This window comes from Leuresthes tenuis, unplaced genomic scaffold (genome assembly GCF_036924035.1).
Source record: "Leuresthes tenuis unplaced genomic scaffold, fLeuTen1.0.hap1 SCAF_16, whole genome shotgun sequence".
NCBI classification, from domain to species: Eukaryota; Metazoa; Chordata; class Actinopteri; order Atheriniformes; family Atherinopsidae; genus Leuresthes; species Leuresthes tenuis.
Genome location: NW_027325370.1, coordinates 29,529,955 through 29,555,767, shown reverse-complemented (window position 1 = coordinate 29,555,767; position 25,813 = coordinate 29,529,955). Strand labels below are relative to the sequence as shown.

Below are 25,813 nucleotides of genomic sequence, written 5' to 3'. Positions count from 1 at the left end.
TTTTATTCATTCTAAATATTTATTAACTTAATGTGAGTGTCCTTTAATGTAAATTCTCAGATTCAGAATTTTAAGCTCTTGAGATAAAGACATAGACTATAAAAAAAAAGTTTTACAGTAATTTTGTTTCATAGCCTGCTTAGTGTTGTACAGTCATCACAATTTCTGCAGTTATAGTCAATAATATTAATGTGACATAATTATTCGAAGAAATGTCTCAGTTAGATTCTTAATGTGTTTGCAATATATGACCCAAAACATAAGGTGATGTAAAGCTTATATTTTATTTACATTAAAGATGTTTGTATGTATAGAAGCTAAAGCTACTCAACACTGCTGCCTGGGGTTTTTCATGAGGTAATGGGGCCTTTTGCTACATGTCATCTCCTTCTCTTTGTTCTCTTTTACAGTAAAGCAATTTAATAAAGGCCACTAATGCTGGCAAAATCCTTTTATTAAAAAAAGGTGTCAGTATGCGCCTTTTGATGGAAGAACATTTTATTTATTGTGTCTCAAAAGAGGGAAAGAGATGTTTATTTTCCATTTTTTACAATTAATGTGTAAAAAATTATTATTTTCAGAGGGATATGGTAGTTTGTCTTCATTTTTTACGATCATCAAACTTTTTTTATCAACTACAGGATGATGTTTGATTTAATGTAACACAACTCAAAAAGTACTGGCCATTTAAACAATGTTTATTTGAAAAACCATCAAATTCAGTTTTGTTCAAATAGAAGAATTCACATTCAAACAAGCTTCAAGCGGGCTCACAAAATCAGCATTTCTAAGATATAATTACAGGATATTACCTGATTCAGTCATAAATGTTACACATTTGTGAAGTTTTCTATATATAAAAAAAGGTACAAAAGTATAAAAAGCCACAGTGCTTGTAAATTTTAAATCAGATGCTATTGGTTTTTGTTAGGTTGTGTGAGGCTGGTGATTCACAGGGGCCTGTCCTGAAGAAGAGGACAGTTGTCGACGGCTCCCCGTCTGCTCAGGGAGTTCCAAAACATCAAGGCTCCAGTGCAGCTGTGAGCCCTGCTATGCTGCAGGCCTTCAAATGCAGGAATGTCTTCCTTCAAGGGACTGTAGGATTTAAAGCGCCTAATCAGGGAACCACAAATACAGACGAGTCATGTGAAGTATCCAACATTGATTGAGTGATTGTGAATGTGAAATGGGTGAATTATAAACAGAATCAATTGGTCCCCTGTGACCCTGAGTTGGAATAAGTGGTTATAGAAAATGGATGGATGGCATTTAATTTAAAAAATTTTTTAATTGGTTCCCTGGTGGCCTCGTTCTGAGTAGCTTTTACCTTTAGTTCACCCATTGTGACCACTGTCAACACAAAATTATTTGACATGTTTCATCTCACAGAATAGCTTGGGGTTTGCCTCCAGCTGCAGCAGCTGTTGAAAGCTTGGGAACCAGATAAACCAGAGAGGTCATGTTTCATTTGCTTAGACAGAGTGGTATAACCCACCTCCCCATCAAGCAGATTTCTCCCCCTGCAAATTCACTTTCATATTCACTTTTGTCTACTGAGGCTGGATTTGGCTGGATTTTGGAGCTTTTACAATAAGTTGAAATACATATTGAACCTTTAGGAAGACGTCACTCACATGCATTTCAGACATCAATGATCTTGCTTCTCATTCACTTTGAATGGCATAATTTCTTGCATTGCTGATTTTGAATTATGGATCCATTGGTTTGCTATGCTACCATCACTTCCAATGGAAAGTTGAGAAAAATTCTACCTCTGAAGCAGAGGCCAATTAAATATAGAGTGACACTTATCTCTGCTATTTACAAGGTGGTACTAATGTGAGCCAGCACATGTGAACAAAGGGTATTCAACGTCAGTAAGACATTATTGCTCTTTTAATTGCTCTTTAAAGGTCTCCTGCAACAGAAGTTAAAGAGCATGCTTCCCTCCCAAAAGAATTTATTGAAATTAGCATAAAATGTATTTAAGTGCTGGATATTTTTAATTGTTTCAAAGAAATGACAATCTCTCCGATACCTTTAAAATACTTTTTGTCATAATTGTGCCAGATAGTAGTGCATAGGTGATGTACAGATTGAGAAAGATAATGTATAAATATTTAATCATCAGATTTGATTTCATAGTGACATCAAGCCAGAGCCATGAGAGTTTGAGCAGACTCGAAGGTAAACAGTCTGGCGCCTATCTATTGGGAACTAGATTAGTTAGCCATCGCCTGGAGAGTCACACTTTTGACCTCTGGCTACCCTAGTTCACATGCTGAAGTGTTCATAGTAGAGCTACAGAACCCAACATTTTCCCTGATTTTTGTAAAATGTTTTGGATAAATTTACATTTGTTGAATGAGTTAATGTAAGAGTGGTAGAAGAAAATGATGGAACCAGTTTGTGTGCGTGGAAATCTATGCATACAAAATAAGGTGCAGAATTACATTGAATCTATTTCAAAGTGCAAAATCATTTTGTTGAAAATACTACTGAATATGTCATTCTAATTAACGAAAAAAATTTATTTGGTTCTTCATAAATGCCAGTAGGTAAAATTAGATATCTTCAACATAATTACATTTACAGTTCTTACATGTAAGAGTAAGCCGTTATCCCCACTGCGAGAAGAAGAACAAGGGCACCCAGCAACATGACAATGGGGACAGAGGAGGGCAGAACTGAGCCTGAAACAAAGATCTCACTGTCAGCGCAAAGCAGACATTTATGAAGTGGTGTATTGTGGTAATGCTGCATTACCCGTGTCAATGTTGACTTTGGCACTGGTGACAGCTAAACTGACATCATTTGACATGGAAACATTGATGCAGAAGACTCCAGAGTCATTGAAAAAGTGACGTAGCACCAGCAGGCAGTCCTTGGAAGGTTCCACCATGTTGCATGTTATGTGAATTGGCTTCAAACAGTCTTCATCCAGAATCACACTACATACCTCCCTTGGAAGACTGCATGAAGAAGAAACCCCAACAGTAAAGACAACCTTATTCGTTCTGCAGCTGGCTTAAAATGTAATGCACAAATACTCACCTTCCCTGGCAGGTAACAGTGATATCTAAAACATTGGTGCCCTTTCCAGACATTGCCTTCACAGTCTTGTCTATTTGCACAATGCTTACTTTTTCAATGGCCTCTGAAAACAAAAATGTGGAGGAAATCACTATTGGTCATTTAGAATGTTTTACCATATTTTTTCAGATGAAAACAGCTGTGATGAAAAGTAACCCACCCAAAATTTCAATGCCAGTGCAGAAGGAGCCATATCTATATATCACACAGTCATCATCAGATGGCTTATCATTGGCATCTCTCTTAGCAACAACAACAGCTGTAGTTCTGCCTTTTAATCTCATTGTTCTCTTTGCATCTGAAAAGAGCAAACAGGCCAATATTACATTGTTAATTATTCCCACTGAAGTTTATGTCAACATGTTAAACTGCATTTGCACACTCAGCCATATTTACACATATACTGTAAAATACATTTAGATACATCAAACCTGATATACCCATCTCACCATTTGTTTTCACTAAACAAAGACTTGCTTGCAAAACCTTAAAGGATAACGTGAACAGACTAAAAAAACAGATTACTATAATAGAAAGGAAATGTAAGACAAAATACAGCTGAATAGACTAGAACGCAAAAATATTCATAGTATTGTTCAGAACCATACAGCAAAATTTGGAGTGCTACACTGATAAAGTGCCTCAAGTTAAAAAGCACAAACTGAATGATGAATACACGATTTATGAAAACAACAGATAGAATTTTAAACAGATGAATAGACAGTAGAAAAGCTTCACTAGGTCCTTTTGGGAACAGATGCAATCCATTCATGCAATCATCGATCCATCCATTCATAAATTATCTTCTGCTTATCCAAGGTCAGGTTGCAGTGGCAACAGGTCCAGGAGGGAAACCCAGACATCCATTTCCCCTGTGACACACTCTCCATCACCTCATAGGAGATCCCGTGGTATTCCCAGCACAGGAAATTCCTGTAGTATGTTTTGTGAGTACCCTAGGGCCCCTTGAGCTCCTCACTCTAATTCCAAGGCTGAGCCCAGCCACCCTCCAGAGGAAACTTATATCAGCAGCTTGTATCTGCAGTCTCATTTTTTCGGTCATTACCCAAATCTTGTAACCATAGGTGAGGGTTGGAACAAAGTTGGACCAGAAATTCGAAGGCTTTGCCTTCACAACAACACACATCACAACACAACACAATTCCCTCTTCACAACAATGGAACGGCACCCTGACAAACACTGAATCCATCTGTCCATCACTTCAACTTACCTTCATTCGTTAACAGGATCCAGAGATACTTTAACTCCTTCACTGGAAGCAGAGACTAATCTCAGACCCAGAAGGAGTCCTCCACATTTTTCTGGTTGAGAATTAGGGCCTCAGATTTAAAGGGTCTGAGTCTGATCTTGGCTGCAAACCACTCCAGTCCACACATAGCTTGAAGAGGCCAAGAGAACTACATAATTCGCAAAAAGCAGAGCTGCAACCCTGAAGTTCCAAAAACAAACGCCCTCTTCTCCCCAACTATGCATTGAAATCCTATCCATGAACACTACAAATAGTATTGGTGGCAATACTCCCCATACTCCTGCAGGACTCCCAAAAGAATCCCTCAGAGGACATCATCTTAAGCTTTCTCCAAGTCCACAAAACACATGTAGACTGGAGGGAAACGTTTTAGCTAACTTGGCAGCCTCTGTCAAGGTGATGGGTGAGCATTCCCCCAAGTCTTCTGACTATGCCTATTCAATGTAGGATATACTAGTCAGACTGAGGAGATTCCCAAAAATGCTCTTTCCACCAATAGACAATATCCCCAGATCAAGTCAGCAGTTTTCCACCCAGGCCAAGCACATTTCAGGTCTTTCTTAATGTCTTATAATATGTATAATGCTTATAATATGTTTATGCTTATCTAATTCATCTGGCTATAGAGCAGTTTTTGAGTTCAGTGTTCTGCACTTTAACAGAAGACATTGCTTGTTTTTCTGAATTATTAGCTTTGGAGGAAACCAAGCCTTTTTTATAAACAAATAGCTTACCTGTTGCCGCTGCCAGCTTGTTATCTTTGTCACCAGAAGTTGCCAGATTGATTTGTGACGGAGTCTTTGCCATTGTGGGATTTTGCTGGGCAGGTTGAGTAATAGAGGCAGTGGAGGCCTCACCCTCAGTGTTGTCCTCCTCAGTGTCTGAGGGAACCATGTTGACGTTCATTCCAGTTGGCTTGTTTGAAATGAGTATGGGTATAGCAGACACCAATGCAGGCACTATAACTTCACAAAGAGAAGATTGCTGAATTATATGCTGTTGAGCTAAGACAGCAAACATGTGTTAAATAGACCTTTAAAGAATAATTTGATATTTTAGGAAATACAGTCATGTGCCTACTTCATCAAACATACATAAGAATATAGACACTACTTTTATATCTGGCAAAAAAATATTTTTGCTTGTTAACCCTGCATAATGACGATCAACTGCCAGAGACAGCTAACACATTGCACCTACCAGCACATTCATATAGTGCCTGAGCAATGGAGCAATACGTCTGAGTCAGTTAGGAGGAACAAAGCATAAACACATAGTGCCAGTACAGCAGAGCAACCTTTATCCCAATGCCATGATGTGCATTCAAGAGACTTGGCTCTTCTTGATAGGCTGATAAGTTTCCCTGAAAATGTGATTCGTAGATTTTGAAGGATTTCTAAGATTTCTAAGATTTTCTGTATGCTGTTTTTGCCATGTGTTCCTATGTTTCATTGATCATGCTGAAAATCTACTATAAACTATAGCCTAAGGACAGCTGTTTAGGGCTGGTCTTTTTGTTTCCAATCTCAGACTTGATTTTTTTAACAGAAAAAATTATTTCATATTATCTGACCAATGCCTATGTTAAATAGTATATTTACAGTGTTGCCATCTGACTTACTGGATTTGTTGGTTAATGTGCAGCAAGAGGTTGGAAAGTTATGTAGAAAGAGAGAGTTATTCACTTTATTATATTATACACTTTATTGTGGATTTTCGGTATAAGCCATGAAACTTAGAAATGCATTGCAAAAAATAGCATACAGTCAATATTTCAGTCTTTGGTGTCTGACTAAAAAGCTAATTTGCTGTACTATTTGCTTTTGGCTTCACAAGCAAAAACTTGTATGAACAAAATAATTACGAAAAGTGAACAAATCAAGTACAATGATTGAACGAATATTATCTTGTTAGCTTAATGGGTTCTTTCATTAGTCAAGACAATCCATAGAACTATTTCATCCATTTTAGCAAAGTTAGCCAGATTGCTGGTGTAATTTTAGCTAGCTGGTTAGACAGCATTGAGTTGTCGAGGTTGGGGTATCAGAAATTAAAGGAAATTTGTCAGAGAACAACAGGGGGGCTGAGAGAGATGCACAGGGATATCTGTGTGCTAACAGAAATGGATCAGAGACACAGTTGACCCTTTTCAAATGCTCTTGTTGCACACATCCACTTAATTAAGCTGTGAAAGAATTCACAATTGACAAAGTTGCAGTGAAAAGAAGAGACTAAATAAGTACAGTGTGTTTGATCTTACTTTGATGAGCAAAATTAGTTACTAAATTGAATCTTCTGTGTTCCATGTGTTAAAAGTAGCTAACTCAAGCTTTTAAAAACACATTTTCTATGTTTACACATAATAGGCTCTGTGTCTGTTACTAAAAAACTTCACTTTCTCAAATGTGCATTGAAACAGCTCTTGGTTAGAGGGCGCCTAGGTTGTCAGCTTTTTGAAGTTATCATTAGTTACCCAAGTATAACATTATCCAAGATTTTTATACATCCATTACACAATTTGTAATGGGATATTTTGTAAGGTTATTTAATTTATACTGTATAGACTGGTTTATAGTTTGACCTCAAAAATGTCTACACTGGGGTGCTGGATAACCACAACCACAGCAATTATGCATCTTTCCCTTTGTGTCCTTCAATTTAAAACACAACCACACATGAAAAGCATTTTATGGTCCTCATTAAAAAGTATCATGTGATAGAATGATAACATTTGTAACCTACATGTGGTGGCCTGATCATCAGATGGAATGGGGGCCATTGTTGGGTTATCATCTGGTGGGTTGCAGGCCTTGTCAGGGATGACTGCTTGAATCACCACCTGAGGCTTGTATGAGCCAGAGTTGATGTAGGTGTGAGTGACAGTCAACTCTCTGGATATTAGAGCTCCACTTTCATCCCCAAAGTCCCAGTTGAAGGTGATATCTGCATTGCTGAGGTACTCGCTAGGGTCATGCAGGGTAATGGTGAAGGCAATTGCCCTGTTTTGAACAAAGTGCATGTCCCCAGACATAATGTCGTTCACTTGATCCAGGGAGACAGCAAAGGGGATTTGATCTGTGGAGTACAGCAAGTAATAAGATGATGGATTAAATATTAGACCCTTTTAGTTATCATCAGTTCAGCACTTTTGAAGTGTGTGGCCGTTTTGTCTGAGTAAAGAAATACAATTTACATTTCATTAGCTCTAGGGAGAGTTCTGCATTTCTAAAAAGGTGAACTGTAAGTTGTAGCCCTTCTAAATGCTTCTCTACAGTGAAACTAACCAGTGATGAAAAACTGAGCTGAGGCATATCCCAGAGGAATGAACCTCTCTTTGCTCCGGTAGTGATAAATAACAATGTCCATGGTGTAAGATCCCAGGGGAATGCCATCTGTATCAATGGTCAGTGATGAGGATGGCCCGTCTGCAACCTGCCAGTACCGATCTGTAAAATTAGCATCCAGAGCACAGTGTGATAATATTCAAAAGACACTATCCAGAGTAAGTTAATTAAGTCATCTTATGACATCAAATATGTATATGATTGGGCTTGTCAAATGATTGATGAACCATAGAGAGCTTTGTGACCAACAAAAATCACCGTAATTTAGCAGTATTCATTTTTTACACTCACCCCAAGTCTTCCACACAAACACATAGGCTGGTTTCTTATCCTTCTTTACTGGTGTTCCATCAGGAAAAACAGCTTCCCAGTTTGTGTTGTGCATTGCGTATACTGACTCAGACTCACGATACTTTATTCCTTTAAGAAGAGAGGTAGCAAAAACTGCAATTACCTGAGCTAAAAACACCAATGTGTAAGCTCTACTGTCTTCATAATGAGCTACAACTGAGGAGTGGTTGGAGTTTTCACTTATTTTCAAATAATTACACAAATATACATGTTGGTCAGATGATGGTGTTATTTAAAAATAAATTGCCATTCCTTTGTGGAGTATGACAGTCTGAATCAAATCTTACACTATCAAAAAGGCTGTCATGACATTTCACTCAAAATCAATGTCAACTGAGCAGCACTGATTGGGCAAATGACCATGGGTTACTAATACGTGAGAATAATATATTATTGTATAACCATGTCTTAGTTATCTGTGGAAAACATTTAATTAAGCAATGGTTACATGTTACTCAGTTGTGGTCACAGATTACTAATGCATGTATACAAGATAACTGAGTTGTTGCCATATGTTACCACAACATCAGACATTACCAATTTATAAAGTTGTGGCCACAACTTCATTATTGAGTGGCCACACTTTCAATATTTGATTGAACAGTACGAAAATGATTGATGACTGTCTATATTTCATTTGTCCTAAATAAAGGTTTATATGGTATGCCAACAAGCTTGGAATTGGACATTTATAGAGCCCTAAACTACTTCAGCCTTAACAGGTAGCGACTACGCTTAGATGCAGAGATGCAATGATTAAACTAAATTCTACCTTTTTTGCATTGATCCCATTCATCAGGAATTTTTTTATACATAATCCTACAGCAATATTTTCTCCCAGGTTGTACCAGCTCCTACTTGGAGAGAAAATAAAGCTCTTTAGGGACACTTTGCCACCACAGACTGGGTTGCAGTTTGGGAGCCAAATGAGTGTTATGAATGTCTTTAATTTTCTTATTTTTCTTAACATGGTATTTATTGTTACATTGCCCATGAAACTTGGTCCATAGAGTTTACATTTTATTCCTCTGTTATACTATATATGTTGAAAAATGACAAAGTTAAGTTGAGTTGCACTTTTTTTCATGTGACCATTTATCTTTGAAGCACCCATCAGTTCTATCAGACTATAGAAAAAGAGAGGCACACGGGAGGCATGATGAGTACACATTTTCTTGTATCTTGTATAAAAGACACTATACAATTGCATTATCTTACAGTTGGTCAAATGTGTGTGTATTACCATTCACTGTACAGTCTTCGGCCCAAACTACATTTCCGTCAGGCTGGACCTTTTGGTTTTGAGGAAACTCCAAATCGATGGTGAAGGTGACTTTGGCTCCGGTCAGAGTTGGTGAATCATTCCCAACATTGAAGCTAACTCTTCCACCTCCACCAGCAGACAGAGAGACACAGATTTTTCATGTCTGTCAGTCCCATGTAACCAATTCAATCCAATACAAAATTATTGTAAAGCATGTTTAAAAACAACAATGGTTGACCAAAGTGCTGTACATTAAGAGAATAAAAAAGCTAGACACACCAGAGTCATCTTAAATCAATGACCACATATATGGTTGGAACAACTGTATGTTGCACACACACCTTTCCAGGAGTCCTTGAATCGTGGGTCATCATCTTTCCAGATAGGATACATCCTAGTGTTCCATGATGGATATTGAGTGAAGCCGGTTTTGGGCTCTAAAAGATTGAGAATAAATACACTAGATGAATACTCATCCATAGTCACCCATCCATATTAGTTATGGGTCTAAATTATTCAGATATTTTGGATAGAAATAATAGAAAGGGGACTGCACAGTGGTGTGGTGGTTAGCACCATCACCTCACAGCAGGAGGGCTTCAGGTTCAACCCCCAGCTGGGGCCCCTCTGTGTGGAGCTTGCATGTTCTCCCCATGTATGCGTGGGTTCTCTCCAGGTACTCCAGCTTCCTCCCACCATCCAAAAACATGTATGTTAGGTTTATTGGTGTCTCTTAAATTGTCCTTAGGCATGAGTGTGAGCGTGTGTGTGGTTGTTTGTCTCATTTGTCTCTGTGTAGCCCTGTGATGGACTGCTGACCTGTCCAGCGTGTACCCCACCTCTCACCCAATGACCACTGGGATAGGCTCCAGCCCCCCCACAACCCAAATGACAGATTAAGTGGGTATTGAAAATGGATGGATGGATAATAGACAGATTAATTAGTTCAGTTTGTTACATGTGGCTGAGGCTGCCTATAACTAATTAAAAAGGCATTTTAATACCAGGTCAAACCTGTGGTACCAATCCCACTCATGTGATGTTAAGCTCAGTGTGAGCAAGGTTTTATTACAGAGCTGAATTTGGGATTAAATGTTAAAGCAGATAACATAATTAGCTGAATCACACTTTTGAATGAATTCAATCTGAATTGTTTTCAAGCATTTAATTCAAACAAGCTTCTCTATTACTCTACTCATGGGCTTTGCTGTTGACTTTTTTGTCCGTTTTATATTCAAAAGAAGTCTTTCCAAGGTGATGCAAAGTGATTTGCAATATAATGTAGTGCAGGAGAGACTATCAGGTTCAAGAGATGATAAACAGAGAAAACCTCTCTGGTCAAAAGCTTCTTCCAAGGCTGAAGGGGAAGAGTGTTAACTTTGGAAAATTTTGACCTTAACTTTGGAATAAATATTTTTTTCACCCATCACTTAATTTAAAACAACTTCAAAGTCTCTCTATCAATTGAAAAAAAAGTGCTTTAAATATCAAATTCTGTGTCATTTACATCCATGCGCAGTACAGTAAGGTTACTGAAAATCTAGACTCAGAGTTGAGATCAGCCTGCTTGTAAAGAGCAAGGGGTGTAGCCAAAAAAAAAATAGAAGCTTCCATAAAACCTATATCCAGAAAAAGGAAATCAAGTAAACTATGTGTTGTTTATGAGTCCTTATAGAATCATGGTAATTTTCTAAAAGTACTTATACAGTTATAACAAAGAACAAAGACTTTAACAAAGTACAACAATTAACAAAGACTTTTTACATGTTAGGCAACACCTAATTATAGATAAAGGAATACAGGGATTAGATCTAGTTTACAGAACATCTGCATTTTGACTGTTGTTTGGGACACTGACTTTATAATGTGTAAGTCTAGTTATTTGTAAATTGAGAAAATTTTGAGTAAAATTAAAGTTATGAGTAAAGTCAATTGATATGATATTCAATTCCACCTTTTATTTATTTGGTACGTAACTCAATTTCAAAATGAATATTGTACTGCATTTCTTTAACACTTTTATGATCATCCAAATATGAACAATAATTCATCAACATTAACATGAACATTAATTGATCACCAATCTGATCTTTTATATAAAAGACTAAAATGATATAATTACATAATATAATATAGCTACTAAATTAGGTAATTCTTTGTTGCAGCACTTTTCCACAAGCAAATGATCTGGTTGGCTTTCTCTCCATTGAAGTCAGAACAGCTTATTCTGTTCTGAGATTCTCACTTCCTGCATCAAAATTCAGATATTGTACATTTTCTAATAGAAAAGTCTAGATATGAAAACACAGATTGGTGTACACATGTTCTAATACAAAGAAAACATTTCCTCTACTCACTTGCCACAGTTTGTGAAGCTACTACCAAGAGCACCAACAGTACAGCAGATGTCCCCATTGTCAGTGCACCACTTCCATGTGAAAAATCCTTTCAGTGAGCAGTGGGCAACAGAAAACTGGCTTTATAAACTAATGGATATTTTATCTGCAGAAACCCCTCCCTTCTGCTGACCGCTCCTCCTCCAGTAAGATTCAAGGGCAGTTAGACTGATCTTGATTTGTTCTTTTACAGTACATGTGGGTCTCAGGGATTATAGTTACTGCTGCAAGGCAACACCTGATCATGAAACACAGTGCCCAACATGACTGAAGGAAACAATTTTCAAATAAATATTCTGCGTCACCACTGCCAGAATTATTGGAGACATAGGAAAATAGCTAAACCTCCAGGTTTAGATGATTGGGTAAATGCTGTGACTGCATGTTATGAATCAATAACAATGCAGTATAAAAGATGGGAGCAGCCTGTGAAATCCTAATTGAACGTAAATAAACTAAAGGCTAAAGACTGTTGAAGATCCATTTTAACTTTTGGATTGAATGCAGCAGGTCATCTGCTTTTAAATTTGGTGACTGAATTTCTCATCTCTCCAGCCATTATCTTATGCTTATCCTGGGTTGGGTGGCGGGGGCAACAGGTTTGTGAAAGAAACCCAGACATCCCTCTCTCCAGCGGCACTGTCCAGGACATCCTGGGGGATCCCAAGGCATTCCCAGTCTAAAAGGGATATATAATCCCTCCCTACAGTGGCTCAGAGGTTCGACAATTGGTCGAAGCCACCTTTCCCAATACCCTAGAGTAAACTTTCCCCAGGTGGCTAGGAACTGTGGGTCTGGATAGTGTAGAGGTAAGATTGCCACCTGTCATGTGGGTGACCTGGGTTCAAATCCTGACACCCCTGCATGAAATGTACTACCTCAAGTAGTAGTCCTTAGGCAAGACACCTTTACCCTATCAGTGTAAGTTGCTTTTGATAAAAGTGTCTGCCAAAATACATTAACAGGCTGAATAGTATGATCCCCCTTCATTTTCTTAAAAATGGGATTCACCAACCCGGTCTGCCACTCCACAGGCATTTTCTCAGGCCTCCATGCGATATTAAAGAGACGTGTCAGCCAAGACAGTCACACCATGTCTACAGCATTTAGCATCTCAGGGCAAATATCGTCCAGTGCCTTACCGCCAGGAAGCTTTTTCACTACCCTGTGACTTCCGCCAAGGTGATGGACGAGTCTTCCCCCCAGCCCTCACACTCTGCATCCTCAATGGTGGACATGCTGGACGGATTTAGGAGATCCTCAAAGTGCTTCTTCCATTGCATAACAATATACTGAGTTTGGGACAGCAGTTTTGCCCCCAGGCCAAGCAAAACCTGGAACAGACCCTGCTTTCCCTTTATGAATGGTTTGCCAGAATATCCCTAAGGCCAATCAAAAGTCTTTCTCCTTGACCTCAGTGAATTCCTCCCACACCCAAGTTTTTGCTTCAGCAAACACCAACACTGCAGCCCTTTTAGCCACACAGTACTTGTCAGCTGCTTCAGGTGACTACTGGGACAAGCAAGCCCAAAAGGCCTCCTTCTTTAGCTTGATGGCTACCCTCACTGCTGGTGTCCTTTGGTTCCACGACAGGCACCAACAACCTACAGGCCACAGCTCTTGGAATCCACATCTACAATGTAGGTCCTGAACATGGTCTATTCAGATTCCATGTCCCTAACCTCCCCCAGTATGTGAGAAAAATTCTCCTGGAGGTGTGGGTTGAAGACCTCACAGACAGGGGCCTCAGCCGGATATTTTCAGCTCACCCTCACTACAGGTCTGTCCTATTTTCCCCACTAATGGATCCAACTCACCACCAGGTGTTGATCAGTTGACAGCTCTGCCCCTCTCTTCACCTGAGTGTACAAAACATATGGCCGCAGGTCTGATGAGATGACTACAAAGTTGATCATCAACTTTTGGCCAAAGGTTGCCTGACACCAGGTACACTTATGCACCACCTTATGCTCGAAGATGGTGTTTGCGATGGACATTCCAGGACTAGCACAGAAGCAAAAAAACGTATCTCGTTCTCTGCTTAGATCACCCGGCCCAATTTAGTCTACATCTCTGATTACTTTCAATTATGTGCAGATTTACTCAGAATTTAAGTTATTGCCATAGTTGACAAATTGTCATCTTGGAAAGTTTTTCCAAAATTCTGCATCACTGAAAATGTACTACTACAAGTTTCAATATATTTTAGTGAAATGCTGGGATAAAATATAACATCTCAAATGTTAAAGTATGCAGGGGGAGTTTTTCATTTCTGTGTCTTTAGAACAATAGCTCAAACATGCCTGAAGAAAAAAAATGGAAGGAATGCAATGTTAATTAGGATTACTGAAGCACTTGTGACTCTGAATTTATCCGGCTTTGTCCTTCAACCCCACAACTTTAAAGTAACTCTGTTAAAAGCTTTTTTGTCTGCATATCATATGCCAAACTGCAGCAATGTTAAACCTCTTTTTGAACAATGTCAGTATTCACAGCAAATCCTGTTCAACCATGTTTCATCTGTCATTATGTTGACCATGAACTCTATAACTCCGCTCAGGCCTCTTCACTAATATATATACAGAGATCCATCCATCCAGTTTCTATACCCATTTTATCCTGTTCAGTGTCAGGAGGATGTTCACTCGGGTGACACTGGGTGAGAGTCAGGCTCAGCACTGAAAGACAAGCAATCCCAAAGCACAAAAAGTTGCAACAGTATTGAAAAGACAAATAAAATCAAATTAACAATTCTTTTTGCATCAACTTAATTTAAACTGATAATAGTTGTACAATTTTACATTTCCAGTCTGCAACTGACACAGGGGCAATATAGGGTTGGTATTGCTGTAGATAAGAAAAATAAAATGGGGGAAAAATCAACAAGTTATTTTACAAAAAGGAGATCTATAAAGGGCTTTGTAGTTGAGGAGCAAAGATTGATAGAGTATCTACAGTTTGTCAATAAATGTGTAAGAAAATCATTGAAATGTTAAAAAGCAATATTTCTAAAAGAAAAAGGAAAGAAAAGAAAGGAAAGGACAAGAAAAGAAAAGAAAAAAGATTGGATCGGCTTAGCATATTTCTCCCACTACAGAGCATGACATGATTAATGAATTTTGGTGCTTAAAGGGCACAGGCCTAAGCTGAACACCCGTGATCTCCAAACCTTCAGACAGCACTGCTTCAAGAAATGTCATTCATCAGACGCTGACACAACCACATGGGTAAGGGATTACTGTCCTTTGTCAAGCACTAAAATACAGATTTGGATCACAAATATCACTTGGAACTTGATTCTGCAAATAAAGATGCCTAATGTTAACTGTCCAGAGGCAACATCAACATACAATTTTCTGGGATGTCATCATTAAAGCAAATCATTTTATTGAGATTTTATGTCGACATATGCTTCTTTTAAGACAACACGTTTTACAGGTACAGCCAAGCATTTTTCAGCAAAACAATGCAAAATGGCATTTGGCACACATTAAAAACACACCTGCACAGAAGAATGGCATTTGCACTGGATTTGCTGTAGTCCTGACCCTTACCCCAACAGAAAATGTGTCTGGAATTTTTTAATGAAAAAAATCCCTTAAGTGCTTCATCACTTGGTATTATCAATACCAGAAATTATTTTAGGTATTATGAGTGGAAATGGAAATTTCCCAATGAGGTAAAAACTTTACTATCCCATAATTTTTTTAATGTGCTGCAGGCCTGAAATGCAAAAACTGACATATAATAACAAATTAAGTGAAGTTGACGAAAGAAAAAGTTCTGAATTTATACTAGTGGAGCAGATAAATCACATAATTGTGCATTTGGTGATACAAGCATGAAAATTGGAGGAGCCCCCAAGGAGAAACATACCTGATCATCGCAACATCACAGACGGTGTCTGAGGTCTGCAAAAGCTGGCATGATGAAAATGTGATTTGAAAATCTTTGAATAGAAAAAAAAAAAGAGATTATTTACTAAAGAGAACACTCTTTCTCACACAAACCTGGGGATGGAAATATTCCAGAAAACCCTGCAGGGGTAGAGGGAGGGTTTGATTTCAACATACATATGCAAATTCTGGATCCAAATGTCCTGAAAAGAGTTCGAAAAAAAGCTGTGAAATACAATTCACAATCACAGTATAACCTTCTAATTAGTTGTTTTGTCCAAAAAAGAGTAATTAAAAAATAAATGTCATAAAAATGAAAATTTAATATTTTCATTTAATGATATTGCTATCATGAAAACTTTTCACTCGAATATGAAAAAATAGAAAATTAATTGGTTTAACAAAAATCTAAATTGGTGCCAATTAACTATTAAAAATCACCTGTGTCAGCTATCATTGTACAAACTATTTGTTTACTTAATCTATCAAAAAAAAGTGGTCTTTTATAAACTCTTGTTTGTAAGATTCAGCTGAAAAAATTGTGCAGTGAATAGATAGTATTTTGGTTGCTGATTTTTGTTTACTGTTGGGAATGTAGTTCTTTTTTTTTTGTTTGTTTAAATAAGCATCGGTGGGACGTCTGCAGAGTGTTATTCTGACCGATAGAAGGCGCTGTGACAAAACGAGTGAAGCGAGTGTTGGAGTTCAGAAGAGATCAGCTCCAGTTTGATTGGAGGAAGTAATACATCAACAAAGAAAGATGGCCGAAGTGGTAGAACTGCAGAAATTGAAGGTTGGTAGAGCCATAAAATATTTACTTTAATTTTATTTGGCGGTTCATTCGTGGAGACCGACTTGAACTGGTTCTAACTGCAGAACCACAAGATGAAGTAACGGACAACTAAATGGTTCGAAAGAACGAAATGTGTTCTCCGGTTGTGAAAGCTGGGGGGGGGGGGGGGGGGACCGGGACCGGCATGTGTTCATGGAGCAGTAGCTAATTCCAAGCTAACAGTGAGACATTTAAGGGTAGCTACATACGGATCATATATATATATATAACTTAAAACACTAACTGTTGATAGATCTCAGCAATTCTCTTCTAGTTGGATGAAGTAATGGTAATCGTGTTTGGTCTAATAACAGTCGAACATTAGCATCCTGTGGTACGCTTCTGTTGCATCCACAAGCTGTCTGAAAGTAAACTGAAATAAATACTCTTATTCCAGTACAAAAGTGTACTTTTATAGTTTAACTAAACATCAAAGAGTTTGTTAAAACTCGTCAGCATTTACCGCTGTTTCCTACTCAGGCGTGCCTCATTACTTAAAGCAAATATTGCTATTAAGGCTAACCTCCTTCAGGCGTGTTGCTGCTTATTATCCACCACGGTCCTTAAGTACTTCCTCTCAGTGAGGTGGTTTTTATTGTGTGATACATTTACTCATCTCTGGTCTGGAGTTGAAGGGGTATAGTACAATATTTATTAGATTTCAATACTTTTACATTTTCTTTCCTTTCAGACAGTACCACACATTTGAAAAAGATAAATTGGAGATTTAATGATAATACACAGGGTCTCCACTGATATTAAGATTTGTTGGCTAACGTTCTGATTTTTTTGGTTGAGTCTCTGTGAAGTGTCTTTACCTGTTAAATACATTTCAGTTTTATTTATATTGCGCTAAATCGCAACAAATGTCATCTCAAGGCACTTCACTACACTGCCTAAAAGACCAATCAGCTGCATTACATTGAACCACCTGAACACGTTTTGAATGTGGGTGTGTTGAGATTTGTGTCTTGTGTGTTCTTCCTCTCGTCCTGTTCTCGGCTCTTCCTGTTGACCTGCAACAATACAGATGCGACTGAATATTTCTTGGATGTGACTGCTCACTCTGACCACACTCCACATGACAATGAAGTATGCAAATGTTTGGATCTTGATGTGAAATACAAAATATGGCATTGACCAGGACAGCTAAGTTTTCCAACAGCTGCTGTAACTCCAAGCAATCACCGACGCGTTTAGCTGAATGCCGACAGTTAACGTGGACGCAGGTTAAACCGGAATGCCGGAATCTTAATGAAAACTTCTTCTACTGCAATAATGAAAATGAACATGGTTTTGATTCAGGATCTCTTTCAAGATTTCAAGTTAACATTCAACAACTCTACAGCAATATCGGTTTCCAGAAACGTGTCAGTCAGTTCTCCTACTTTGCAAAGGAAGTTCACAATTTCTGTACTGCTGTTGTTTGTTGTGTTGTAGCTCGCTGAACTGAGGCAGGAGTGTGAGGCCCGAGGTCTAGATACTAAGGGAAACAAAGGAGAACTCATCGCCCGACTCCAAGCCTATCTTGATGAGCATGGTGAGTAGTGGCAATTTAAGCACTTCATTGAAATGAAAAGAAATGACATGACAGATGCATTTACCTCAGTGAAGAAGAAAAAAAATGACAGTTTACCGTTTTAAACAGCAGTTGTGACATTCAAAGTATAGATTTTCAACTTTATGTTGTGATCTTGAAGATACTACAAAGCCTCATTTGGCATATAGAGAAATGTAGATTTCATCATTTACTTTGTCTACCTTAGATGCACTTTGAAGTCCCATGATTGTAGTTTCAGGAGATGTAGATTTTAGGGCTGTCAGAGAGACGGCAATCATCAGATACTGATATCTATCTGCAAAAATTTTGTCAAACTATACATTAATTTTATGCATCTCTTATATAAATTTTGCTGCCTCTGCTGACTGTTGTAAGCAGACGCACAGCACAGAGCTGCTGATGTTCAGCCTAAAACTAACTCAAAATGTCAGTATTTTAATTGTAATTTTTCTCTCATACACCTCGGGGAAGTGATCATTTGTGTATGTGTGTTGTGTGAGGAAGAGACTCAAGTCAACGCCAGTCTTTCTCGTAGTCATAGTGACGCATCTGTGAGATATTAAAACTGTGCGGCTCGTCACCTACCTATGTCCTCTCGCTTTGCGGCTGATTCTTAGTTATCGGTTAATTTTTTTTTAAAGAACTGTGCATTCAGAGCCTCTTATGACAGAGCAGTCCTGAGTTGATAATGGCAATTAGATTTGAAAGCAGTAGGCAGAGATCTCCTTTCAAATTAAATTTAGTATTCAACCAACGCGTATCTTCATCTCTGAATGAGGCGGGCGGTATGAACTTTACTGCGGGCGGGAGCGAGCGGTATAAACTTTACTGTGGGCAGTATGAACTTTACTGCGGGCGGGAGCGAGCGGTATAAACTTTACTGTGGGCAGTATGAACTTTACTGTGGGCGGTATGAACTTTACTGCGGGCGGTATGAACTTTACTGCGGGCGGTATGAACTTTACTGTGGGCAGGAGCGAGTGGTATGAACTTTACTGCGGGAGGTATGAACTTTACTGTGGGCGGTATGAACTTTACTGCAGGCGGTATGAACTTGACTGCAGGCGGTATGAACTTTACTGCGGGCAGGAGCGGGCGGTATGAACTTTACTGTGGGCAGTATGAACTTTACTGTGGGCGGTATGAACTTTACTGCGGGCGGTATGAACTTTACTGCGGGCGGTATGAACTTTACTGTGGGCAGGAGCGAGTGGTATGAACTTTGCTGTGGGCGGTATGAACTTTACTGCAGGCGGTATGAACTTTACTGCGGGCGGTATGAACTTTACTGCGGGCGGTATGAACTTTGCTGCGAGCGGTATGAACTTTACTGCGGGCGGTATGAACTTTACTGCGGGCGGTATGAACTTTGCTGCGAGCGGTATGAACTTTACTGCGGGCGGTATGAACTTTACTGCGGGCAGTATGAACTTTGCTGCGGGCGGTATTACTGCGGGCGGTATGAACTTTACTGCGAGCGGTATGAACTTTACTGCGGGCGGTATGAACTTTACTGCGGGCGGTATGAACTTTGCTGCGGGCGGTATTACTGCGAGCGGTATGAACTTTGCTGCGGGCGGTATGAACTTTGCTGCGGGCGGTATGAACTTTGCTGCGGGCGGTATGAACTTGACTGCGGGCGGTATGAACTTTGCTGCGGGCGGTATGAACTTTACTGCGGGCGGTATGAACTTTGCTGCGGGCGGTATGAACTTTACTGCGGGCGGTATGAACTTTGCTGCGGGCGGTATTACTGCGAGCGGTATGAACTTTGCTGCGGGCGGTATGAACTTTGCTGCGGGCGGTATGAACTTTGCTGCGGGCGGTATGAACTTTGCTGCGGGCGGTATGAACTTTGCTGCGGGCGGTATGAACTTGACTGCAGGCGGTATGAACTTTACTGCGGGCAGGAGCGGGCGGTATGAACTTTACTGTGGGCAGTATGAACTTTACTGTGGGCGGTATGAACTTTACTGCGGGCGGTATGAACTTTACTGCGGGCGGTATGAACTTTACTGTGGGCAGGAGCGAGTGGTATGAACTTTGCTGTGGGCGGTATGAACTTTACTGCAGGCGGTATGAACTTTACTGCGGGCGGTATGAACTTTACTGCGGGCGGTATGAACTTTGCTGCGAGCGGTATGAACTTTACTGCGGGCGGTATGAACTTTACTGCGGGCGGTATGAACTTTGCTGCGAGCGGTATGAACTTTACTGCGGGCGGTATGAACTTTACTGCGGGCGGTATGAACTTTGCTGCGGGCGGTATTACTGCGGGCGGTATGAACTTTACTGCGAGCGGTATGAACTTTACTGCGGGCGGTATGAACTTTACTGCGGGCGGTATGAACTTTACTGCGGGCGGTATGAACTTTGCTGCGGGCGGTATTACTGCGAGCGGTATGAACTTTGCTGCGGGCGGTATGAACTTTGCTGCGGGCGGTATGAACTTTGCTGCGGGCGGTATGAACTTGACTGCGGGCGGTATGAACTTTGCTGCGGGCGGTATGAACTTTACTGCGGGCGGTATGAACTTTGCTGCGGGCGGTATGAACTTTACTGCGGGCGGTATGAACTTTGCTGCGGGCGGTATTACTGCGAGCGGTATGAACTTTGCTGCGGGCGGTATGAACTTTGCTGCGGGCGGTATGAACTTTGCTGCGGGCGGTATGAACTTTGCTGCGGGCGGTATGAACTTGACTGCGGGCGGTATGAACTTTGCTGCGGGCGGTATGAACTTTACTGCGGGCGGTATGAGCTTTGCTGTGGGCGGTATGAACTTTACTGCGGGCGGTATGAACTTTGCTGCGGGCGGTATGAACTTTGCTGCGGGCGGTATGAACTTTGCTGCGGGCGGTATGAACTTGACTGCGGGCGGTATGAACTTTGCTGCGGGCGGTATGAACTTTACTGCAGGCGGTATGAACTTTACTGCGGGCGGTATGAACTTTACTGCGGGCGGTATGAACTTTGCTGCGGGCGGTATGAACTTTGCTGCGGGCGGTATGAACTTTGCTGCGGGCGGTATGAACTTTGCTGCGGGCGGTATGAACTTTGCTGCGGGCGGTATGAACTTTACTGCGGGCGGTATGAACTTTACTGCGGGCGGTATGAACTTTGCTGCTGTTAGGAGCGAGTGTTATGAACTTGACTGCAGGCGGTATGAACTTTACTGCAGGCGGTATGAACTTTACTGCGGACGGTATGAACTTTACTGCAGGCGGTATGAACTTTGCTGCTGTTAGGAGCGAGTGTTATGAACTTTGCTGCGGGCGGTATGAACTTGACTGCGGGCGGTATGAACTTTACTGCGGGCGGTATGAACTTTGCTGCGGGCGGTATGAACTTTACTGCGGGCGGTATGAACTTTACTGCGGGCGGTATGAACTTTGCTGCGGGCGGTATGAACTTTGCTGCGGGCGGTATGAACTTTGCTGCGGGCGGTATGAACTTTGCTGCGGGCGGTATGAACTTTGCTGCGGGCGGTATGAACTTTGCTGCGGGCGGTATGAACTTTGCTGCGGGCGGTATGAACTTTGCTGCGGGCGATATGAACTTTGCTGCGGGCGGTATGAACTTTGCTGCGGGCGGTATGAACTTTGCTGCGGGCGGTATGAACTTTGCTGCGGGCGGTATGAACTTTGCTGCTGTTTGGAGCGAGTGTTATGAACTTTGCTGCTGTTAGGAGCGAGTGTTATGAACTTTGCTGCTGTTAGGAGCGAGTGTTATGAACTTTACTGCGGGCGGGAGCGAGCGGTATAAACTTTACTGTGGGCAGTATGAACTTTACTGTGGGCAGGAGCGAGTGGTATGAACTTTACTGCGGGAGGTATGAACTTTACTGTGGGCGGTATGAACTTTACTGCAGGCGGTATGAACTTGACTGCAGGCGGTATGAACTTTACTGCGGGCAGGAGCGGGCGGTATGAACTTTACTGCAGGCGGTATGAACTTTACTGCGGGCGGTATGAACTTTACTGCGGGAGGTATGAACTTTACTGTGGGCGGTATGAACTTTACTGCAGGCGGTATGAACTTGACTGCAGGCGGTATGAACTTTACTGCGGGCAGGAGCGGGCGGTATGAACTTTACTGCAGGCGGTATGAACTTTGCTGCGAGCGGTATGAACTTTACTGCGGGCGGTATGAACTTTACTGCGGGCGGTATGAACTTTGCTGCGGGCGGTATTACTGCGAGCGGTATGAACTTTACTGCGGGCGGTATGAACTTTGCTGCGGGCGGTATGAACTTTGCTGCGGGCGGTATGAACTTTGCTGCGGGCGGTATGAACTTGACTGCGGGCGGTATGAACTTTACTGCGGGCGGTATGAACTTTGCTGCGGGCGGTATGAACTTTACTGCGGGCGGTATGAACTTTGCTGCGGGCGGTATGAACTTTACTGCGGGCGGTATGAACTTTACTGCGGGCGGTATGAACTTTGCTGCGGGCGGTATGAACTTTACTGCGGGCGGTATGAACTTTACTGCAGGCGGTATGAACTTTACTGCGGGCGGTATGAACTTTACTGCAGGCGGTATGAACTTTGCTGCTGTTAGGAGTGAGTGTTATGAACTTTGCTGCGGGCGGTATGAACTTGACTGCGGGCGGTATGAACTTTACTGCGGGCGGTATGAACTTTGCTGCGGGCGGTATGAACTTTACTGCGGGCGGTATGAACTTTACTGCGGGCGGTATGAACTTTGCTGCGGGCGGTATGAACTTTGCTGCGGGCGGTATGAACTTTGCTGCGGGCGGTATGAACTTTGCTGCGGGCGGTATGAACTTTGCTGCGGGCGGTATGAACTTTGCTGCTGTTAGGAGCGAGTGTTATGAACTTTGCTGCTGTTAGGAGCGAGTGTTATGAACTTTACTGCGGGCGGGAGCGAGCGGTATGAACTTTGCTGCGGGCGGTATGAACTTTGCTGCTGTTAGGAGCGAGTGTTATGAACTTTACTGCGGGCGGTATGAACTTTGCTGCGGGCGGTATGAACTTTGCTGCGGGCGGTATGAACTTTACTGCGGGCGGTATGAACTTTACTGCGGGCGGTATGAACTTTACTGCGGGCGGTATGAACTTTACTGCGGGCGGTATGAACTTTGCTGCTGTTAGGAGCGAGTGTTATGAACTTTACTGCGGGCGGTATGAACTTTACTGCGGGCGGTATGAACTTTACTGCGGGCGGTATGAACTTTACTGCGGGCGGTATGAACTTTACTGTGGGCTGTATGAACTTTGCTGCTGTTAGGAGCGAGTGTTATGAACTTTACTGCGGGCGGGAGCGAGCGGTATGAACTTTACTGCGGGCGGTATGAACTTTACTGCGGGCGGTATGAACTTTACTGCGGGCGGTATGAACTTTGCTGCTGTTAGGAGCGAGTGTTATGAACTTTACTGCAGGCGGTATGAACTTGACTGCAGGCGGTATGAACTTTACTGCGGGCGGTATGAACTTTACTGCGGGCGGTATGAACTTTACTGCGGGCGGTATGAACTTTACTGCGGGCGGTATGAACTTTACTGCGGGCGGTATGAACTTTACTGCGGGCGGTATGAACTTTACTGCGGGCGGTATGAACTTTACTGCGAGCGGTATGAACTTTACTGCGGGCGGTATGAACTTTACTGTGGGCGGTATGAACTTTGCTGCTGTTAGGAGCGAGTGTTATGAATTTTACTGCGGGCGGGAGCGAGCGGTATGAACTTTACTGCGGGCGGGAGCGAGCGGTATGAACTTTACTGCAGGCGGTATGAACTTTGCTGTGGGCGGTATGAACTTTACTGTGGGCGGTATGAACTTTACTGCGGGCGGGAGCGAGCAGTATGAACTTTACTGCAGGCGGTATGAACTTTGCTGCGGGCGGTATGAACTTTACTGCGGGCGGTATGAACTTTGCTGCGGGCTGTATGAACTTTACTGCGGGCGGTATGAACTTTGCTGCGGGCGGTATGAACTTTACTGCGGGCGGTATGAACTTTGCTGCGGGCGGTATGAACTTTGCTGCGGGCGGTATGAACTTTGCTGCGGGCGGTATGAACTTTGCTGCGGGCGGTATGAACTTTGCTGCGGGCGGTATGAACTTTGCTGCGGGCGGTATGAACTTTGCTGCGGGCGGTATGAACTTTACTGCGGGCGGTATGAACTTTACTGCGGGCGGTATGAACTTTGCTGCTGTTAGGAGCGAGTGTTATGAACTTGACTGCAGGCGGTATGAACTTTACTGCAGGCGGTATGAACTTTACTGCGGGCGGTATGAACTTTACTGCAGGCGGTATGAACTTTGCTGCTGTTAGGAGTGAGTGTTATGAACTTTGCTGCGGGCGGTATGAACGTGACTGCGGGCGTTATGAACTTTACTGCGGGCGGTATGAACTTTGCTGCGGGCGGTATGAACTTTACTGCGGGCGGTATGAACTTTACTGCGGGCGGTATGAACTTTGCTGCGGGCGGTATGAACTTTGCTGCGGGCGGTATGAACTTTGCTGCGGGCGGTATGAACTTTGCTGCTGTTAGGAGCGAGTGTTATGAACTTTGCTGCTGTTAGGAGCGAGTGTTATGAACTTTACTGCGGGCGGGAGCGAGCGGTATGAACTTTGCTGCGGGCGGTATGAACTTTGCTGCTGTTAGGAGCGAGTGTTATGAACTTTACTGCGGGCGGTATGAACTTTGCTGCGGGCGGTATGAACTTTGCTGCGGGCGGTATGAACTTTACTGCGGGCGGTATGAACTTTACTGCGGGCGGTATGAACTTTGCTGCGGGCGGTATGAACTTTGCTGCGGGCGGTATGAACTTTACTGCGGGCGGTATGAACTTTACTGCGGGCGGTATGAACTTTACTGCGGGCGGTATGAACTTTACTGCGGGCGGTATGAACTTTGCTGCTGTTAGCAGCGAGTGTTATGAACTTTACTGCGGGCGGTATGAACTTTACTGCGGGCGGTATGAACTTTACTGCGGGCGGTATGAACTTTACTGCGGGCGGTATGAACTTTACTGTGGGCTGTATGAACTTTGCTGCTGTTAGGAGCGAGTGTTATGAACTTTACTGCGGGCGGGAGCGAGCGGTATGAACTTTACTGCGGGCGGTATGAACTTTACTGCGGGCGGTATGAACTTTACTGCGGGCGGTATGAACTTTGCTGCTGTTAGGAGCGAGTGTTATGAACTTTACTGCAGGCGGTATGAACTTGACTGCAGGCGGTATGAACTTTACTGCGGGCGGTATGAACTTTACTGCGGGCGGTATGAACTTTACTGCAGGCGGTATGAACTTTACTGCGGGCGGTATGAACTTTACTGCGGGCGGTATGAACTTTACTGCGGGCGGTATGAACTTTACTGCGAGCGGTATGAACTTTACTGCGGGCGGTATGAACTTTACTGTGGGCGGTATGAACTTTGCTGCAGGCGGTATGAACTTTACTGCGGGCGGTATGAACTTTACTGCGGGCGGTATGAACTTTACTGCGGGCGGTATGAACTTTACTGCGGGCGGTATGAACTTTGCTGCTGTTAGCAGCGAGTGTTATGAACTTTACTGCGGGCGGTATGAACTTTACTGCGGGCGGTATGAACTTTACTGCGGGCGGTATGAACTTTACTGCGGGCGGTATGAACTTTACTGTGGGCTGTATGAACTTTGCTGCTGTTAGGAGCGAGTGTTATGAACTTTACTGCGGGCGGGAGCGAGCGGTATGAACTTTACTGCGGGCGGTATGAACTTTACTGCGGGCGGTATGAACTTTACTGCGGGCGGTATGAACTTTGCTGCTGTTAGGAGCGAGTGTTATGAACTTTACTGCA

At 42.1% G+C, this 25,813-nt stretch overlaps 3 protein-coding genes across 3 annotated transcripts in view; 1 reads left to right on the top strand and 2 right to left on the bottom strand.

Annotated features, from left to right (window-relative positions):
• LOC140271521 (tubulin alpha-1C chain-like) overlaps positions 1–25,813 on the bottom strand; it is a 366,226-nt gene that overhangs the window by 29,710 nt on the left and 310,703 nt on the right. The gene's annotated exons all lie outside the window — the stretch shown is intronic.
• pmelb (premelanosome protein b) lies at positions 778–11,738 on the bottom strand. Its single transcript, XM_072367239.1, has 12 exons — positions 11,681–11,738; positions 9,665–9,760; positions 9,303–9,449; positions 8,000–8,128; positions 7,649–7,810; positions 7,107–7,439; positions 5,099–5,329; positions 3,254–3,391; positions 3,055–3,157; positions 2,767–2,972; positions 2,603–2,693; positions 778–1,113 (listed from the first exon to the last, which is right to left on the bottom strand). The coding sequence occupies exons 1-12, from the start codon at positions 11,736–11,738 to the stop codon at positions 951–953; spliced, it is 1,857 nt and encodes a 618-aa protein (XP_072223340.1). The 3' UTR covers positions 778–950.
• The window catches only part of sarnp (SAP domain containing ribonucleoprotein), a 43,090-nt gene continuing 33,603 nt past the window's right edge, over positions 16,327–25,813 (top strand). The window contains exons 1-2 of the mRNA XM_072367327.1: positions 16,327–16,408; positions 17,888–17,987. Of these exons, the coding sequence (XP_072223428.1) occupies positions 16,376–16,408; positions 17,888–17,987 (133 nt within the window). The 5' untranslated portion in view covers positions 16,327–16,375. The remainder of the gene's footprint in view (positions 16,409–17,887; positions 17,988–25,813) is intronic.

Coding starts and splice junctions, on each gene's coding strand:
- pmelb (XM_072367239.1), bottom strand. CDS start 11,738: ATGGGGACATCTGCTGTACTGTTGGTGCTCTTGGTAGTAGCTTCACAA. Junction 8,129..9,302: donor CGAAGACTGTACAGTGAATG/GTAATACACACA, acceptor CTCTTCTTAAAG/GAATAAAGTATCGTGAGTCT. Junction 2,694..2,766: donor CAAAGTCAACATTGACACGG/GTAATGCAGCAT, acceptor TCTTTGTTTCAG/GCTCAGTTCTGCCCTCCTCT.